Below are 17,303 nucleotides of genomic sequence, written 5' to 3'. Positions count from 1 at the left end.
ATTGTATGATCATTAATTATATTGGTTATTAGTGTCTAGTTAGGCTATTCTCTAGAAATTTCTCGTGTTTACATGATAAAGTTTGGCATTCTCATTGCCTCGTCATTAATTACACTCATTTCTCATGTCTACATGATAAAATCTACTCTCATTCGCTCATTTACTACTTGCAAGTTACAACACCTTCCTCATATTTTTCCACTAATTCTTTATTTTTCAAGTTTTATTGTTTGTTTACTCCTGATAGATGCACCTATGTGATATCATAAGTTATTTTGCGTATTTCTAGTTTTGAAAACTTCACATGTCCTTAACTGTCCAGAATACTATGACATTATGAATCACACCAAATGGTAACGAGACGCAACCTCGTTCGCTCATGAGCATGTAACATCTAAACCAGAATGAAACACATGATACTGATATATACAAATGCTCATACATGGAGTGTGAGTATTTTTCACACCATATATAAATTTTGAAAGGTAAAGAGAAGAACAAGTTGGGGGCTCCACATGGTAGATCATGTGGGTCCAACTTGTGATCATGTGAAGAAATCCTTTGAGGCATTGATGGGCCAACCCCCGCATCACTTCTCAGCTTTTCTCATCATCCTCATCAACTTTTCTGTCAAATATTCGAGTTCCTTATTCCAGATCTATATCCAATTAATTATTCATATACACATATTTTAGCATTAACATATAACAAAGATATATAATAACAAACTGTTCATTCCCTTCTTTACACTTTTCCCTCACATGAATCCATCTGTTTGTTCTTTACTAATTAATTTTTGGATTTTATTTTATTACATATATTTCTTTTGTTATAGTACTCCTAGTATATAATAAGCATTAATGTATACTAAATTCCCAAGATGTGATCATGAATTATTCTACAGTAGTTATTATCAAAAAGAAATATGTAACATTTTTACAAAAAAAAATCATTTGGAAACAAATCATGCATAAAAGAATTATCACTACACCGGTACGTGTATATTATTCACATGTAAATTAAACAGACAATTAGACAAAAAAAAAAGTGCAAATTTACATAAAATCTGTAATACTACAATCCTGGTCAAAACTTGGCTGGTGGGCCGGTTCGCTACTTTTGAGTTCTGAGCAGATTTTATCGGGTTTTTGTCACCACCACCCGCTTTTTTTAAACAGCAAACCAAACCGGAAAGACATCCGTGTAAACGGTTCAACCGGGTTCGCTAAAACGACGCCGTCGTCACGATACAAAAACCTCGCAAAACCTCTTCCCACTCCCGTCTCTTCCAGAAACACTATAACCGCAACAACAACCATGGCCGACGGCGAAATTCGAATCCTACGCGGTTACGAGCTCCGTCTCCTCCGATGCACCGTATCTCCACCACTGTCACCTCCCGAGTCCCTGCTCCCCGACGAATCCCGATCCGAAACCCATCCTCACGACGCTCTTATAAGGTCCCTCTTGTCCTCGATCGAAGCTGGAGACTACCTCGGAGCTCTGGCCTCGGACGCCGCTGGGGCGATACTCGGAGACTCCGAGCTGGAGCTAGTCGACTCGGTCGAATCGGCGGGACGAGTCTACTCGGAGATTCTCGACAGGGTCGAGTCCTTCGTCGTGGGTAACGATTCGTCGGATGAAATCGACAAGGCTCGCCGCGCTGTTGTGGTGATGTGCTTAGCGATCTCGTCTGCGTTTTGGTTCACTCGCTGTAATTTGACTGGGTGAGTTGTAGAAAAAATTGTTTTTTTTTGTTTTCACTAAATGTTCTGAAAATTGAGTTTTTTTTTTTTAAATTCGGTTATTACAAAACTCAACGAGCTGTTTGGTTCTGTTTTTTTGTTTGAACTGTTAGGCCGACAGATCGAACAGTGAAGTGTTCGTTGCCGTTTAAAGTAACAGAAAGTAAGGAGTTAGTGGAATGGGAGAACTGGGCAAAGATTCAGCTCATGTCTGCAGGCTCTGACTTGCTTGGAAAGTTTTCTAATCTCCAGGTACTCTACCTATCTTCCTTCTTCTGCTCAGGCCCAATCCTAAGATTTAGGAGCTAAAGACAATTTAGTAAAAAGATTTATATTATTTTTATTTTTTAACAAATTTGGGAGCCTATACACATACAAAATTTTGGGGGTTGTAAGTCAATGCTTTACTAGCCTATGCTCAGGACCTGGCCTAGCCAAATAAAGTATGTGTGCATATATAACCACATCAATTTTGTTGCTCTTTTATTAAAAAAAATTGAATGATTTCTTTTTTTAGGAGCTCTTTTAAGTAGTTCTGCTGATCTTTGTTTGTTTTTAGTGAACTCTACCTAACCCAGCCTACTTTTTTTTTTCCTGCAGCACTTAGTGTTTGCTAGAATGCTGCTGTTGAAGTTGAAAGATTTGCTGTTTGAGACAACTTCAACCGAAACGTTTGAACTGAGGACTGTTTCGTGGTGGCTTGTCAGAGTTCTACTTATTCACCAGAGAGTTCTACACGAGCGATCTTCATCTTTGTTTGAGATGCTGCAAGTCTATATGGCTGAGGCTCTTGACCATTTTGGAGCCTTGGAAAAAGTCGAAATCTATTGGGATACTACCATGTTCCTACAAGGCGAAGTTTCGTCCATAACGTCAACCATACATCTGGAAGCGTGTGTGTTGCAATATATTTATGGACGGATTGATCCTTGTCGGTAAGTTATCACTGAGACGGTATCGTCTTTGCCTACTTCGTACATGTTTAAAAGCTTCTTATTGCAGGATATTAACCAAAATACTTTACTTTCACCTCATGGCTTTCTTTTGAAAAAATCGAGATGTCTGTGACATATGTAGTTACGTAATTGAGTTTGTAATTTGGCGTTGCTGCTCTAATTTTTGATAGCCATCACAACACTCTGTGATCTGATATCTACTCCTTTAGTATATTGGTCTTGAGTTGGGGGTAAAATTTTCAGGTTGCAGCTTGAATCTGCTAAAGCAGCATCAAAGCTCGAGTTCTCTGTTAGTGGGGCTTTTGGATTTCGTACGATTCACCAAGTAAGCTATGATATATATATATGTTTGCTATATGTATTCGTATTTTGTTATTCTAAATAACTCTGATCTTGTTATAGGTAGACCCAAAGGCACAAATGGTATTGATAGCCAATACTAGTGCATCCAATGGGGACGTGATGTTGGCCTCTGGTAAAGCTGATGTTGGACCTTATGAGGCTTGGGGAGGTGAAGCACCTGAAGTATACATGACTCCCAAACTCGTGAACGATGAGAGTGAAGCTGGCAAAGATTCTGCGACCCTAAAACCAGTCGAACAGGCAATGGTTTTGGCTCAGTGCCTTTTAATTGAACGGGGTAGTCGGCACAATGAGATGCAAAGTAAGTAACGTTAGTGTATTTGGAACATATTAGTGTTAGTGTTCTGCAAAGTGCGTTGAAGCAAAGATGGAAATAATGATATTGACAATTCTGCGTAGTAAATTAAGCTACCAGGCAAAATAAATATAAATACCGTTAAGGACAAGATGTCTTCTCTTGCTTCTGTTTCAACTCGTGCTGAACTGAATTGAACTATGGCAGTTAGTTTTATTTATGTATTAATACCTTTTTCTCCTGCAGGATGGGATATGGCTCCATACATTGAGGCGATTGATTCTCAAAAGTCAACATATTTTGTTGTAAGCTATACAGTCTTTTCAGTTATTTGATCGTCTCAAGTAAGTAGTTATAAAAGAAGGAGTTGTTGGCTGACTGGCTGACTTTTGTTCTTTGGATATGGTGTTAGCTACGGTGTTTCTGTGACTTACTACGTGTTCGTTGGGAATCAACTCGGGGTCGTACAAAGGGACGTGCCCTGGAGATGATGGATAAATTGGTATGTATTTTATGCACTGTACACAGAACCGTAATCAAATTAGTTTGTTCATTCCTTTTTGCATTGGACTTCTCCCTTACTGGAACACTCATCTGAAGCATTATTTGATTCTCCATTATTATAGCTGTGATAACTGTCCTATATTAGGTTAACGCCATTAACAAGAGTGATCCTGAAGCATCAGAAAGAATCCCTTTATGCTACGCAGTCCATCTTCCCACCATTCCTGCTTTGAGGAAGTAAGTGGATATTTTATGTGCATTTACAGATATCCTTTGGATTCCTTCTTTCTTATGATTGTACCGTTTTGATTCTAACAACAGGGAATACGGTGAGCTACTGGTGAGCTGCGGTTTGGTTGGGGAAGCAATCACAATATTTGAGAGCCTGGAGTTGTGGGATAATCTAATTAACTGCTACTGGTAAACTAAAAGTTTGAATCTTCATTTTTTCCATCCTTCTATCGCTTGTATGTTCTGTTTCTCGAATCTTATTACACCATGTGAAACGTCAGCCTTCTGGGAAAGAAATCAGCGGCTGTAGATCTCATCAATGCACAGCTTTCTGAACGGCCAAATGACCCAAGACTATGGTATTTAAATCTTTTATAGTACCCTATTCTGCTTAGTTCTCGTTGTTTTGTATATTTTATTAAATGTCTGTGAAGTACTGTAATCTTTATTGGGCTGTGAGGTGCAGTAAGCATCTGTCTTTAAATCTATACTTAATATCTCTGGGGATTTTTCTTGAACCTTTGTTTGTTTATTTGAGGAAGTTATTTATCAGATAATTAAGTTAATTTGATGCTCAATATTGCTTTCAGGTGTTCACTTGGTGATGTTACGATTGATGACTCCTGTTATGAAAAAGCCCTGGAAGTGTCAAATGATAAGTCAGTTCGTGCTAAGGTAGTTTGAGACACATGATATAAAATCCTTATAGGTATTCATTCTCTCAGTCAACGCTCTAATTAACTCTCCTTCTTGTAGCGCGCTCTGGCTCGCAGCGCATACAACCGTGGCGATTTTGAGAAGTCAAAGATGCTGTGGTATGTGGAACAGTTTGGCTCTGTTTCTTTAACTTTTTTTTTTCCTTCCTTAACAGGAAATATATTTATAAAACTTAACCCTTTAGGCTGATTTACTTTTGAGACGTCACATCTTTTCCTTCTTGTATAGGGAGGCTGCAATGGCCTTGAATTCTCTGTACCCGGATGGTTGGTTTGCTCTTGGTGCTGCTGCATTGAAGGTATCATCCTAAACTCCTTCTTCTCCCATAGTTACATTTGGAATATTTATCTATTCCAAATGTCATTTATATAAACAACATATAAATTATTGTCACTACTGAGGGAAAGCTAATATAACATCTCGTACACTATAACCATAGGCCAGGGATGTTCAAAAAGCACTTGATGCATTCACTTTTGCCGTCCAACTTGATCCTGACAATGGAGAGGCCTGGAACAACATTGCTTGTCTGTAAGCACTTCAGTTTCACTATCAGCTCTGTTTCCTGTTCTTTCCATGAACGCTTTCCTATATAACTCCCCGTCACTGTTCACCTGCTTTCACTTTTCAAATTAACTATGGATGATGCTGAATGCGTTTTAATTTATGGGTGCAGGCATATGATTAAGAAGAAGAGCAAAGAATCATTCATCGCATTCAAAGAAGCGCTTAAATTCAAGTATTTCTCTCTCTTTCCCTTATCATTTATAACTCTGAGTTAAGAAATTGATAGCGTTAGTTACATTAAAAAAAACATCATGCATCAACAGGCGAGATAGCTGGCAGATGTGGGAGAACTTCAGCCATGTAGCTATGGATGTGGGAAATATTGATCAGGTAAGAGACAGCTAAATATCTATTTTATTATATGTAGCTTAGGATTTAGAAGAGTTGGTTTCAGATGTCCTGTTCTTTTTTCTTTCTTTCAGGCCTTTGAAGCTATACAAAAGATACTGAGCATGAGCAAAAACAAGAGGGTCGATGTTGTTTTACTGGACCGTATAATGACAGAGTTAGAAAATAGGAATTCAGCATCTTTATCGGTTGAAACTGAAGCTTCTTCTGATGAATTAGATGAAAGAAAACCGTGTGCTGCGACACCAGCTGAAACTCAGCGTCACTTAGAGATGCTTGGGAAAATTATTCAGCAGGTTAGAAAAAACATTTCGGTAACTATTATGTATCTCTGTATTGTATTATTTTCTGAGTTTTGTATGCCACTCTTGCTTGTGGATAATCTCTTTCTTTTTTATAGATTGTCCGAACAGAAAGTACATCTGAAATCTGGGGATTATATGCAAGATGGAGTAGAATCAAAGGAGATCTTATGGTATGCAGCGAGGCACTGTTGAAACAAGTGCGCTCATATCAGGTATGATTAATCAAAAACCGCTCTTTGATCTGTGAGCATATCATTCTCAGCTCCATTTAGTGACATATATCTCTGGCAGGGATCAGAACTGTGGAAAGACAGAGAGCGTTTCAAGAAGTTTGCAAGAGCGTCATTGGAGCTTTGCAGAGTGTACATGGAGATCTCAGCGTCCACAGGAAGCAAGCGAGAGCTCTTTAGTGCTGAGATGCATCTGAAGAACACAATCAAACAAGTATAAACCCAAAATTTTCATTCATTATCCTCACAATATTTTGATAAGCATTAATATGATCAGCAAGACTGAATAAATGGTGACATGTGTTTGTGTGTAGGCCACAGTGAGTTTCCCGGAGAGTGAGGAACTGAAGGAGCTTGAAAGTTGCCTAGCGGAGGTGAGAAATGCTATGAAGAAGTGGGAAGAGACTACAAATACAACAAATAGTTAGTCTCTGGTTTCCGAGTGTTGTAACATTTGTATCATTTTTTGTTGTTGTTTGGGTCAAAAGACGTTTTGTATTTGGATCCATGACTTTGGTCGTGGATTGGTTTTCTTTTTACCAATTATAGCATGACACGTGTGCTACTCTTTACCCTCAAGAAAAATCAAGAGATCCCGACACGTAAAAACGCACAAAAGAACTGGGAAAAGAACTTTGAACTCTTGGTATGGTTTCGTTGCATCATATCCATCCTCGATTCTCGACCGCGGCATCGTCGGATTACAATCGTCGCCGGAAAAGCTTCCACGATGTGCTTCTGAGCATGAGATTTGGATTAACGCGAGATCTCTCTCTGAAACGGTCCTTGGCCATTTACTATTCCTTATCTCGACAACAACGACACCTCAAGTCGCCCATCACCATGGCCACCAAGAGCGAGAAGACTTCCACGGAGGAGAAGGATAAGAAGGAGGAGGTTTCACTCCCTCCGCCTCCGCCGCCGGAGAAACCAGAGCCTGGCGACTGCTGCGGTAGCGGATGCGTGCGATGCGTTTGGGATGTGTATTACGAAGAGCTCCAAGAATACAACAAGCTTTCTACATCCCTTCCTGGACAAACTAAATCCAATTGAATGCTAAATTTTTGTGTGCAAATGTACTCGTCTTCGAGTTTGATAAGTCGAAGATGATGTTATGTTTGAACATTATTGGATCATTATCGTTACTACTTATCTACAAAGTTTACTAATGACTTGTCAAGTTTTTTTAACAAGTAAACGCTATGAATGAATCATTAATATGATTTCAAATGTATATCTGAGTTCTGCTTCCATCAGAGTAATAGTAGTGGTTGCATATAAAACAAGTTGATTCTTTAGGCTTCTGAGAAAAAAACTAGAAAGCAATTTGATCGATTCACAGATGGGAGTGTAGATGCAGCGTCTTGCTAGTTTTACCTTTGAGGAGCTTTCACAAGAACAGAGATGTGGAGATAGAATTCTGGGTTCATCAAGTTATTTACCACCCATGAAAACGGTATCTCTAGTCTCACTTCTATCCCTTGGATCCTTACCAGTTTGACTTCTCCCCTCGTCTCCTGCGACCCATCTGCTTCCTCTTCTCCACTCGTTTGAGCTCTGTCTCCACTGTACTCCGGGAGGAGACTTTCAATGGCGTCACGTAGAGTAAAGCATTTCCCTGTTAGATACTGAAACTAATCAGTGATCTTACACAAAGAGAGATTCGAGTACAGGTCCATAAAGCCAATCTCTTATTGGTGAAGATGCTAAGAACAATGCACTGGATCTTTAAGCTGATAAATTGAATTACTACCTTCTTCTCTGAGGAACTCAACAGGGCGATTCAAGTACGAGATCTCATCCCATGTATCGATCTCAGGTACATCTTCAAGATTCTCGAAATCTTTATTGACACTTCGAACATACAGCCGAACAGGAATCCTCGCTGTAAAAAACGATTATCACAAGTCAATAATATGGGGACACCATTACTTTTTGAGAGGGTCATTATTCTATTCATATTAAGCTGTTTCTGTTTACAAGATATATAATAAGAAGGAAAACTAGGTCTATATCACTTCAAACTGAACTAAACATTTGGAGCTGAGCTTATAGTTGGCAAACCTGTCTTAACTTGTCCAGCCACATCTGTCTCAGTCCCACCTTGTCGAGATTGTGGAGATGACAAATTTGCTTTTCTTGAAAACTCATCTTCGATATTTCCCATTTTAAGCTTGGGTAATAATCTTGTGTAGGACTCAAGATCACCTGCCAAACCACCCGTTTTCAAAACTCGATGCTAACAGTCATAGATACATCCAAAGGTTATATATATCATGATTGATGATGATAGTGACATTTGACAATGCTGAACGCAAAAAACTACATCTGATGGCGATTAGAGTTATAAAAAGAAGTATTGCTGCAACAAGAATGATACTGGCTATGTGATTGATATTATTTTGTATGCATAAGATGGAACTCTCGTGTACCGTTCATGACAGAGGTCCATAGATCCTCTTGATCACTCTGAGACATATTCATAACATTCTTGCAGTTTCCATTGATGATATACGCCGCCTGCAGGAGTAAAGCATTGTTATAAAATAGCAGACAGGAGCAGCCTATGTCTATTCCACTAGGGAATAACCAATCAAATTCAGCAAAAAAAAAAAAAAAAACTGGTCACAATATCATTCGCTATCATTACCAGTTATACATCTTCAACCGCCTATGCAATTCTATAACCCTCAGAACTTAACTTAACATACGGAAATGGTAATAATCATGGTGGCAGACAGAGATGTAAACGGTTGTTATACATCAAAATGTGGAAGAATGCTATAAGCTTGTTCTACAATGTCAAATAAGGAAGAGAAGACGTTTCAAGTAAAGTGGCAAGAAAAGTTAAAGAGAAATTGTGACAAACCTCTTTCAAAGAATTAACAAAGTTCCACTTGACAGAATCTTCTCCTTCACATGGAATCAGCACGTTGCTAGGATATCCCCTAAAGTGTATCTGCAAGTAAAAAGTTTCTAAAAACCTCAAAGAACAGCAAAAGATAAAAGAAAAGGAAAACTAAGGTTTGTGCATCCTGTGTTTCGGTATTTGAAGATTAATAATACATCCACTAAGCTCATATCTCAAACAGAAGAAGCTTAATGAAGATGAGAGACAGAGAGAAGAAAGGTTTTACGGTGAGATTCCAAGGTCTTTCAGGTTCTGCGCATATGAGATCAAAAAGAACACCTGTTGGTATATACCTGCAGTTACCAAACAAGATTAAGCTCTCCACTTCACAAATATATAAAATATACAAACAGTTATTTCCACAATGGCATACCATTTAAGAGGAAAGCCTTTGTAATCGAACCAGATGGAATCTTCACCAGGAGGAAGTGAATCCTTGAAGTAAGGCTTTATAAGAGGAACTAACAGAGGCAAGTACCCTATCCTAGGTGCTAATACCTGATTGAAAACATAAAGAGAGAGAGCTTAGATCTTCGTATGCTCTTATCTATCTCGAGCTTAACATTCTCCTGTCAGTCAAATCCAATCCTCTAATGCAAACTGTTTTCCTCCTCCTCTAAACAAATTGATTATTCAAAACCACTAAACGAGATACAAACAAACCTAAAATCCGAGATTCGATCGTGGTCTAACTAACTAACAAAACAATCGGAGAAACAAAAGAGATTACGAGAGCAGGAGGAGGAGCAGGGTGAGAAGCGACTTCGGATTTGTGGAGATGGATCTGCAGCGGAATTGCTCCTTCCCATACATACTTCACCGCTTCTTCTTCATTCGCCGCCATTCTCTTCTTCTTCTTCTTCTTCTTCTTCTTCCGTCTCCTCCGTCGCAGCTTAGTTCTTCTCTCTAATAAAACGATCTTTCTCGTGACGTCATCTTCTCTTGCGTGTACATTAATAATATGAAGCGTACGTTAGAGTAAATAGTCCGTCGCGAGCTAACGTGGTCCGTACCAGGCGCGAGATAGATATTATGCGAACGGGTCTATAATTATATCGGTTTAATCTGGTTTGGCAAGTAATCATAAGTTGGTCTGGTTTATTAATCACTAGATTAAAATTCAAGGTAAGAATAAGATCATCTCAATTTGCATTCAATGTGTATTATATACTGGTTTTGTTGAGGTTTAATTTCGATTTGGATTCGGTTTAGTTTCAATTTTGAAAGAATACCATAATAACAGAATAATTTTGGTTTGGTTTTCAAATCGGTTCGATCATCATAATCACTAGATTAACTTTGGGGAAAAAATTGTACAAGTGGTATACAGTAAACAAATTATGCCTAAAACAACAACAAACAGCTCGAAGAACACAAATGAAAAACAACAACAACAACAACAACAAAAACTTAAACACTTTGATGAACATTAAGAAGTTTAATGAATATTTGAATCTAAAAGACTTTGATGAGTACCTCAGAAAATGTCATATAATTATAAGCAGAGGCGTATCTGTTCTTGTTCTTCTTCTTCTGTCTCTATAACCATTTTTCTCTTCTTGTATGGACCAAACCCTCTTGAGTTAGACTCAGAGTTCGTTCTTCTGAGCTCAGAAAACGCAGACCTCTCGCTTGGTTTCAACTCCCACCGACACACCATTGTTTCCGCTGGTTCTGAGCCGCTCTTGTCCGTGTGTCCTGTATCATCCACCGAACCAGTGTTTGAACCAGTCGACGAAGATCCTTCGTTCTGCACAGCCTTCTCTGAATCCGAGCATCTGTTTTCCACTTCCTCTTGCTTAGAAGGGACTTGTTGATGTATCCAACAGCTCAGGAGTTTCTCTTGTGGGTTCATTATCACCATGGGGAATGTCTCGGATCTGGAGAGTTTCCTTGGTAACGGCTGAATGATAGGTGACTTACAATACGAGGACATGCCTGAATCCGACACCAAAACTGTCTTCCCGAATAGTTTAAGGCTTTGCTTCGTCGGTTCTATTGGAAACAACTCCAGCTTCGTAGATAAGTTTTTGCTTTTGTCAGCTACAAGAGTCTCAAGCTCTTCTTCAGTAGTTGCAAGAGGAGGAGCAGGAGGAGGCGATGCAGAGGAAACCGGTGACAAGCTTCGGTTAGGTGAATGCGAGTCAGAGGAACCAACAGTGGACAAGACAGAGGTTGGAGATCCATTGTCTCGTTCCGAGGGAGAAACTGATCTGCTTGTTTGGTCTCCCAGCTTGCGTGGGTAAGGATGAGTGGGTTTTCTCTTGGGACGAGGAGGCGGTATCACGATTGGCTCCAACGAGCTCCCATTACCTCCAGATGCTTCTTTAGCAACCTGTGTAGTAAACAGAGCTTAAGTCAGAATCACACACACACAAGTCTCCAAAGCAATCTATGAAACAATGATCACTTCTGTTCGTCAATCATTGGTACTTTTCAATGAACAAATTATTGCAAATAAGTTTTTAAAAACCTTGGAGAAAAACTTCTGAGCATGGCTTCGAATCTGAACAGCAGTCTTTGTACCCACATGTTCTGTTTAGTGAAACAAACATATATATATTTTTGGTGTGGTTCAGGGTATTGTAAAAAGACCCAAACATATAATAACTAAGTAGAAAGTAATAATCATTCAATTTTTTGTTACCTTCAATTCGTCTCCATGCTCTCCCATGTAGCTTCAAGGCTTCGATAAACTTATTGTGCTCTTCATCAGTCCATCTCTCTCTTTCTTTTGTTATCGTGTATGGTTTCCTCACCTAAAAAAAGATAAAACTGAGTCAAAAGATCTTTCACTATTGACATAAACAATAATTTACATGTGAAAGAAAGCAAAAACCTTGGGTGCATAGTCATTTCCCTCTTGGTCACTGGACTGTATCTTCTTCTGCTTATCTGTAGTCTTGCCACTCTGAGAAACAATCACCCACCAAGCAACAAACAAAAGAGGAAACTTTTAGGAATATATAAAAAAGTTATGTTCTTTTTTAACAAAAGTAGGCATTGGAATCATTTACTTTCTATAATTTACATTTTCATTAGCAAAATCCAACGGTTTCAACTGTAAACAGAGACCCTAATTACATTTTTTACAAACACCATATAAATCCTTGTAATAATAACATAACAGCCCAGTAATGTAATTGCAGCACACAAACTTAGAATTAATTAAAAAAAGTCTACTTTGAGAGCTATTCTTCTCCTAAGATTAATTAGCTTTAATCTGAACAAGGAGAAAAAAAACTAGATTGGTTTTGAGTCAACACCTGAACATTCGTAGTCAACGGAGACGGCGCCATAGCTTCCCGGATTTAGAGATCTCAGCCGGAGGTTTACTAAAGAAACTTAAAAAGGTTGAATTTTTGAATCTGGAGTCTGGAAATGAGCTACAGATCCCAGAAAATGGTTAGAGACCCACAAACGATTTGCTTCTGTAACTCTCTGATTGTTATAAGAAAGCTATGCTCGCTCGGAGTAAAGGAACGAGCTTTTGGAAGCTCTTTGTTTAGCCGGAAGAGGAAGGAAGAGAGCAAATGAAGAAAGCAGAGAGAAAGAGAGATTTGTGGAGGAAAGAAGAGTTTGGGGGGGGGGAGGTGTGAAAAAATAGGAAGACAAAAGGAGGGGATGCCACGTCAGCTTCTGGTATGTGCGCTTTTTCGAATTTTTTAATATTTTGTTGGTTTTTTTCCATGGAACGCTCGAGAAGCGGATGAAATCTTGTGGCTCACGTTCGATGACCCACATTGACACGCGTCGCTCGTGCCTTTAGTCACTTTCTCAAAAAAAAAATTAAAAAACATTTGTAGCTCGTAATTAAATAAAAATAGATTTTGCTGGACTGAGAAATCTGAGCCACCAGTAGATTAGATGAAGGGACAAAAAAGGTCATAACTCACGAGAGTATGATATTTTTGTGCTTTTTTTTTTTTTGAAACACAAAAAAAAAAAAAAAAAAAAAAGCACAAAAATATCATACTCTCGTGAGTTATGACCTTTTTTGTCCCTTCATCTAATCTACTGGTGGCTCAGATTTCTCAGTCCAGCAAAATCTATTTTTATTTAATTACGAGCTACAAATGTTTTTAATTTTTTTTTTGAGAAAGTGACTAAAGGCACGAGCGACGCGTGTCAATGTGGGTCATCGAACGTGAGCCACAAGATTTCATCCGCTTCTCGAGCGTTCCATGGAAAAAAACCAACAAAATATTAAAAAATTCGAAAAAGCGCACATACCAGAAGCTGACGTGGCATCCCCTCCTTTTGTCACGCGTCGCTCGTGACCCACATTGACACGCGTCGCTCGTGCCTTTAGTCACTTTCTCAAAAAAAAATTAAAAACATTTGTAGCTCGTAATTAAATAAAATAGATTTTGCTGGACTGAGAAATCTGAGCCACCAGTAGATTAGATGAAGGGACAAAAAAGGTCATAACTCACGAGAGTATGATATTTTTGTGCTTTGTCGCCATTATCTATTATCTATCTGGCTTCTTCATGTTCATTGGTTTCCACTTCGAGAGCTCTTTTTTTGGATAAAAATAATTTTATCTTAATTAAGTGCTAATCATTTATCAGCAGATAATTTAAGTTATAAGACCATTACATATGATTTGAGCTTTTTGTGGTGGTAAACCGATGACATTTACAAGTTACATGTCATCAACAGATTCTTATGTAAGTGTTTAAATGATGGTATTTATGTAGATTATATAAAATCAATAATATATCAGATTTTCGATTTTTTATGTTTTGAGTTTCAAATTTGTAAAATATTTGCGATCAACTGACATCCTCATCTCTTTTGTCTCAGTAGTCTTTCAGTTCTTGGTAGTTATATCAGAAACCTAATGTGAATTTTTGAAATCAGAAGTAAGTTAAAATCCAAAATCAAATGAGATATTTGTTTTTTTTTCGTTTTTCTTTGTAAAATAAATGTAAGTATTAGGTTAAATATCTTCTGCATATATAAAATACCTGGTGTGGGTCGCTCCATTACGAAAGCCTGGATAGATACACACCATAAATATAACTTATAATAGATACGTATTCGTGCTATTTATAATTATTTTCAACTTGTTCGTGACTTCGTATTAATATGTTTATCCATTGTGCAGGTCGTAATCAATTTTCTTAAGTGTGGAAGATAATTTAATTAAATCATTGTCAAGCATATAATATAAAAGTAAATTAAATTAACTGTATCTCATTTTGGGTGGAAGTGAAAGTTAATTACACTTTCGTTTAAAATAAAGTATATCTTGAGTGCACTTTTGTCCAGGTCACTGATTCTTACATTTAGCCGACTGTTCTACAGAATAAGGACACGTGGAATGAGGGATGAAGGATTCTATACCACTCGTTTATTTATATGTATAATTTACTAACGTTCACCGAATTTATACAAATTTCCTCAGCCACATATTTTTTCTTCTCGTTGTGCTTGTGCCTTAGCACTTGGGGTTTGGTTTCAATGAGGGGAAAGTGGTTGGTGTGTGGCTTTCGTGACTTATTATTACCATATCTTCGATTTCAATAAAATTCAACCTCTAGTGGAAAACCATATCTTTTTTTTTCCGTCTGAAGTATTTTATAAAAGATCAAGACCCACTAAGAAGCCCAACCCAACCGAAACAAAAGGCCATTCCGGCCCGATTACAACCAAACCCAAGCTCGACATGAAGGGCAATCTAAAACGGGTCTAAAGCCTAAGCATTTAACCACGCGTCGCCTCACTGCCACGCGTCTTGGTTTCTTCTCCTGACCGTCCAAACGTCAAACCTACTGTCGAACGAACCACGCGTCAGCCATTCACCACATTGTCATCCTGAGTCGAGATTTTCGCCGGAGAAAAACGAAACGACTGATGTTTCGCCGGAGCACGCCGTCGACAAATCACCGCACCCATCTTATCACCGAAACCTTCACCGGAGAGCTTCAATCGTCGAACGAGATCTCATCCGGGAATCACCACATCACGAACCACTCTTCTGCTAAAACAATCTCCACTCGCCGATCATTGAATCGATGACTTCGATAACTGTTCCAAACCGCCGAAGATTTAACAGCCATAGATTCCGTGATTACCACTTTGGGAGAAACAAAATCGCCGGAGATGCGAAGCTTGGGAAGCCTTCACTCCCGGGAACAAAGCCGGCGACCACCGTCAACGGAGACGGCACGGCCCCAAAGTCAAAACCGGTCATCCACCAAACTATGATGCGATACCGGAAAAAGGGAGAAGAAGAAAAGAGAGAACCACCGCGAATCTCACTTTCTCTCTCATCTTTTAGAGAGAAGCCAGAGATTCTACCATCATCTATGTACTTCTCTCCTTTATTTTTATAGATTATCATATTTATTCATTATAGTGGAAAACCATATCTATCTAATATGACCAGGCAATCATCACTTATAAGAAAATCCAAGTCGGCATGTGGCAGAAAATAGTAGTAACATTTCAAGATAAGAAAAATAAAAAACAATGCACAATATTTTGCTTAATTGATAATTTAACATTTAACCAAAAAATCAATAACCATGTATTAGTAGATAATAAAATCATTCACGAGGGGGAAGGATGGGTCAAAAGGCAGAGTAAAGTGATTAATCCGACGAAGAATATTAGGCTTCGTACTGATGGGAGTTAGGCACTAATCTACTGGATAGTGTGAAATGGCACGTTACATCATTGTGATATTTTTTGTTCTCGTCACAGCCATACGTTTATCTTTTGAGATATCGCGCTTCGTAAGTTGTACACCATATATATAAGTATATTTTTGAAAGGTTGTTTATCTTTTGCGATATCCCAACTTTAATTTTTCCAAGCGTTGATCATTTCTAAATAAACTAAATTTCCTGTTGTTTTCTAACTAAAACTTGATCAACTATACTTGATTTGTAGGAGTTACTAATCGCAATATGTCACAGATGCAAGCAGAGTCGGTGATATTAGCATTAGTAGAAAACAACAATAGAGAATCAATTAGGATCATTTATTTGAGTGAAGAGAAAAAGAAAGGTGGGTGGGTCCATATACTCGGTGTTGATAAAGTCCATTGTCTATAAGCTTCTAGGATCTTAATTATGTGGTTCATATTTATTCCCCAGCATCTTTTGTGCCTGCCGCCTTTATAGCCAAACGGGATAAAAGTGAAGAATCAGATATTCTTCTGAAATAAAAACCTCTGACTTTGAGATAATCAGTAAGAAAGATCGTGTGGTGTGTAAAAAAGGGCTTAGACCAGTGAAACTATTTATGGACCAACTGTTCCTTTTGGATTTCGAGTGTGGTAGAAGTGGGGTCAAAGTGTAGTAAGAAACAGTGTTGGGGGACAACTGTCGCAGTATGGTACTTATAATTTCAAGTGGTTAAAAACTTAAAATATAATTTCAGTATCTGCTGGTACTTATAAATATATGTCTATTCATCTCTTACCTATCAATAATCAATATATCTTTAACAAAAAAATCAAATCTATTTAAGATAATATACAAATAGGAAAAGATGGAGGAATAGCTCTCACAACCTCCTTACGCAAATTTGTATTTTATCGTTCGCTGTTGAAATTTTACTTGGAAGCCCCAAAAAGCCACAGAAGAAGTGTGATCTGACGGAAAGATAACTTCGACACAAGTTGAACAACCACTTCTTTTTCAATCAACAATGATATAATGCTTGTTTTGGAAATATATATATATATATATCAATTAAACTTCGAAATGGGAACGAAAGAGTGCTTGTGACCATACTTTATCGGAAATGGTATGAGTAACTTATCAGCAATATCAGCAAGAAGAAACTCATATATCAAAACGTCATTTGCGGGGGCTGTTGCAAGAAGAAAACAAGTTTGATCTTTTCCCTTCAAAAATGTTTCGTCAAAAGTGCTTAAGTGTATTAGAAAAGAAGGAAGATGCATGCCGTGCTAACGCTTTTAGGGGCCTAAGGCAATTTTTCTTTTGACACACCTAATGCAAAATTTTCTCAAATGATATATTCATATAAGATTTTGGTATGTTTACAAAGAACTAAACTGGTAGACACATAACAATGTTTATAATTAAAATCTAAAAAAAGAATCCCAACTAAAATATAGAGAAAAATATGTATGATCAATCAAACTCCATAG

The 17,303-nt window shown here is 38.0% G+C and overlaps 4 protein-coding genes across 4 annotated transcripts; 2 read left to right on the top strand and 2 right to left on the bottom strand.

Moving 5' to 3' along the window:
- The first annotated feature begins 1,285 nt into the window (after positions 1 to 1,285).
- Positions 1,286 to 6,817, top strand: LOC108817743 (uncharacterized). The gene is made up of 20 exons (XM_018590520.2): positions 1,286 to 1,727; positions 1,859 to 1,997; positions 2,346 to 2,680; positions 2,945 to 3,026; positions 3,104 to 3,365; positions 3,606 to 3,664; positions 3,772 to 3,861; positions 4,009 to 4,100; positions 4,185 to 4,283; positions 4,376 to 4,453; positions 4,685 to 4,769; positions 4,851 to 4,909; positions 5,040 to 5,109; positions 5,251 to 5,342; positions 5,488 to 5,550; positions 5,642 to 5,708; positions 5,801 to 6,022; positions 6,127 to 6,243; positions 6,323 to 6,475; positions 6,576 to 6,817. The coding sequence occupies exons 1-20, from the start codon at positions 1,318 to 1,320 to the stop codon at positions 6,687 to 6,689; spliced, it is 2,688 nt and encodes an 895-aa protein (XP_018446022.1). The 5' UTR covers positions 1,286 to 1,317; the 3' UTR covers positions 6,690 to 6,817.
- A 76-nt stretch (positions 6,818 to 6,893) lies between these two features.
- LOC130497637 (uncharacterized) lies at positions 6,894 to 7,495 on the top strand. Its single transcript, XM_056990596.1, has one exon. It carries the CDS (start codon positions 6,910 to 6,912, stop codon positions 7,312 to 7,314), a length of 405 nt encoding a protein of 134 aa, XP_056846576.1. The 5' UTR covers positions 6,894 to 6,909; the 3' UTR covers positions 7,315 to 7,495.
- LOC108817745 (autophagy protein 5) lies at positions 7,465 to 10,110 on the bottom strand. The gene is made up of 8 exons (XM_018590523.2): positions 9,903 to 10,110; positions 9,546 to 9,670; positions 9,399 to 9,465; positions 9,131 to 9,220; positions 8,694 to 8,781; positions 8,326 to 8,469; positions 8,015 to 8,146; positions 7,465 to 7,879 (listed from the first exon to the last, which is right to left on the bottom strand). The coding sequence occupies exons 1-8, from the start codon at positions 10,014 to 10,016 to the stop codon at positions 7,635 to 7,637; spliced, it is 1,005 nt and encodes a 334-aa protein (XP_018446025.1). The 5' UTR covers positions 10,017 to 10,110; the 3' UTR covers positions 7,465 to 7,634.
- A 338-nt stretch (positions 10,111 to 10,448) lies between these two features.
- On the bottom strand, positions 10,449 to 12,757 carry LOC130497538 (protein REVEILLE 1). Its single transcript, XM_056990415.1, has 5 exons — positions 12,439 to 12,757; positions 12,012 to 12,083; positions 11,820 to 11,931; positions 11,646 to 11,707; positions 10,449 to 11,507 (listed from the first exon to the last, which is right to left on the bottom strand). Exons 1-5 carry the CDS (start codon positions 12,469 to 12,471, stop codon positions 10,668 to 10,670), a joined length of 1,119 nt encoding a protein of 372 aa, XP_056846395.1. The 5' UTR covers positions 12,472 to 12,757; the 3' UTR covers positions 10,449 to 10,667.
- Between the last annotated feature and the right edge of the window lie 4,546 nt (positions 12,758 to 17,303).

This window comes from Raphanus sativus, chromosome 7 (assembly GCF_000801105.2).
Source record: "Raphanus sativus cultivar WK10039 chromosome 7, ASM80110v3, whole genome shotgun sequence".
Taxonomy (NCBI): Eukaryota; Viridiplantae; Streptophyta; class Magnoliopsida; order Brassicales; family Brassicaceae; genus Raphanus; species Raphanus sativus.
Note: the sequence above shows the minus strand (reverse complement) of the source record. Positions and strands in the feature narration are given on the sequence as shown.

Coding starts and splice junctions, on each gene's coding strand:
- LOC108817743 (XM_018590520.2), top strand. CDS start 1,318: ATGGCCGACGGCGAAATTCGAATCCTACGCGGTTACGAGCTCCGTCTC. Junction 2,681..2,944: donor GGACGGATTGATCCTTGTCG/GTAAGTTATCAC, acceptor TAAAATTTTCAG/GTTGCAGCTTGAATCTGCTA. Junction 4,910..5,039: donor GAGAAGTCAAAGATGCTGTG/GTATGTGGAACA, acceptor CTTCTTGTATAG/GGAGGCTGCAATGGCCTTGA.
- LOC130497637 (XM_056990596.1), top strand. CDS start 6,910: ATGGTTTCGTTGCATCATATCCATCCTCGATTCTCGACCGCGGCATCG.
- LOC108817745 (XM_018590523.2), bottom strand. CDS start 10,016: ATGGCGGCGAATGAAGAAGAAGCGGTGAAGTATGTATGGGAAGGAGCA. Junction 9,221..9,398: donor AAAGACCTTGGAATCTCACC/GTAAAACCTTTC, acceptor TTTTACTTGCAG/ATACACTTTAGGGGATATCC. Junction 7,880..8,014: donor TGAGTTCCTCAGAGAAGAAG/GTAGTAATTCAA, acceptor AGTATCTAACAG/GGAAATGCTTTACTCTACGT.
- LOC130497538 (XM_056990415.1), bottom strand. CDS start 12,471: ATGGCGCCGTCTCCGTTGACTACGAATGTTCAG. Junction 12,084..12,438: donor CGTTGACTACGAATGTTCAG/GTGTTGACTCAA, acceptor ATTGTTTCTCAG/AGTGGCAAGACTACAGATAA. Junction 11,708..11,819: donor AGCATGGAGACGAATTGAAG/GTAACAAAAAAT, acceptor TTCACTAAACAG/AACATGTGGGTACAAAGACT.